At 49.7% G+C, this 1,096-nt stretch overlaps 1 protein-coding gene across 1 annotated transcript in view; it reads left to right on the forward strand.

Annotated features, from left to right (window-relative positions):
- LOC106631880 (opsin-5-like) overlaps positions 1-1,096 on the forward strand; it is a 4,983-nt gene that overhangs the window by 438 nt on the left and 3,449 nt on the right. Inside the window, exon 2 of the mRNA XM_014308072.1 lies at positions 979-1,096. Coding sequence (XP_014163547.1) covers positions 979-1,096 — 118 coding nt within the window. The remainder of the gene's footprint in view (positions 1-978) is intronic.

Raw genomic sequence — 1,096 nt, forward strand, 5'->3', positions numbered from 1 at the left:
AGCAGGAGTTGGAAAAGCTAATAAAGTGTACTTAGCACAGATGTGAGACTTGCTCTGTGGGAAAAAATGCCTTCTGAGGCTGAGAAGAAAGATAAACATCTCAACACTCTGCTCTCCAGTGACTCCAAAGCCTCCAGAGCTCTGGATTTGCCCAGATCCCATGTGGGAGTCCTGTTCCCTGAGGGGAATTTAGTGTTGGCCATTCAGTGGCTTTGGAAGCGGGTTCTTACCATGAGATTTAATTTGCAATATAATCCATTAGGGGGGACCTCTTCTCCTGCTGACCCTGCCCCTAAAGCAGCAAAGATTCCACTTTTGAGGACACTGAAACCTCTTTTCCATGAAATCACAATTATGTAATGAAAAAGAGAAAGCCCTTATTATAAAACTTAAATCACCACTGTTGATTTAAATACACTAATAGCAAACAAAGAACTTCCTTTTGTTTAGTCTGGATTTTTCTTGATCTTCATAATGCTTTTCTTCTTGTTTATTTTGTTACCATGATATGGAACAGTGCAGACTCACAGAGGTGACATTGCCAGGAAGAAATTAGGAAGGCCAAGGGGCCCAGCTCCCTGGCGCCACATCAGAGGAGCAGTCTCACAGAGCTCCTGTTATTTATCTAGCTGGGAGGAAGTGCCCCTTGCTCCTTCCAGCTGCAGCAAGTGACAGTGGCCAGACCCTGCACCCGGAGCCCGCTGCAGTCTCATCCCATCTCTGCCCTCCCACCAAACGCCTCTGTAGGATCTCAGGAAGGGCAGGACATCCAATCCAATGTAAAGGAGCTCCAGATGTCCTCACAGAGCTCTGTGGGTCCCGTGGGCTCCCCTGCTCAGCCCACCCCAGAGAGGGAAACCTGGAGCCCTCTCCACCCTCTGTAGACCTCTGCAGTGTTTCCTTCCAAACCTCTCAGGATGCTCCTGGTTCCTTTCCTGGCTCTGTCACACTCAGCACCATTCTCTGCCTCCTCCACAGGCATCATGTCCCTGTCTGGGAACTCCCTGCTGCTGCTGGCAGCCCATCAGAAGAGGTCCCTGCTGAAACCTGCCGAGCTCTTCATCGTCAACCTGGCCATCAGTGACCTGTGCATGAC

This window comes from Geospiza fortis, unplaced genomic scaffold (genome assembly GCF_000277835.1).
Source record: "Geospiza fortis unplaced genomic scaffold, GeoFor_1.0 scaffold361, whole genome shotgun sequence".
NCBI lineage: Eukaryota > Metazoa > Chordata > Aves > Passeriformes > Thraupidae > Geospiza > Geospiza fortis.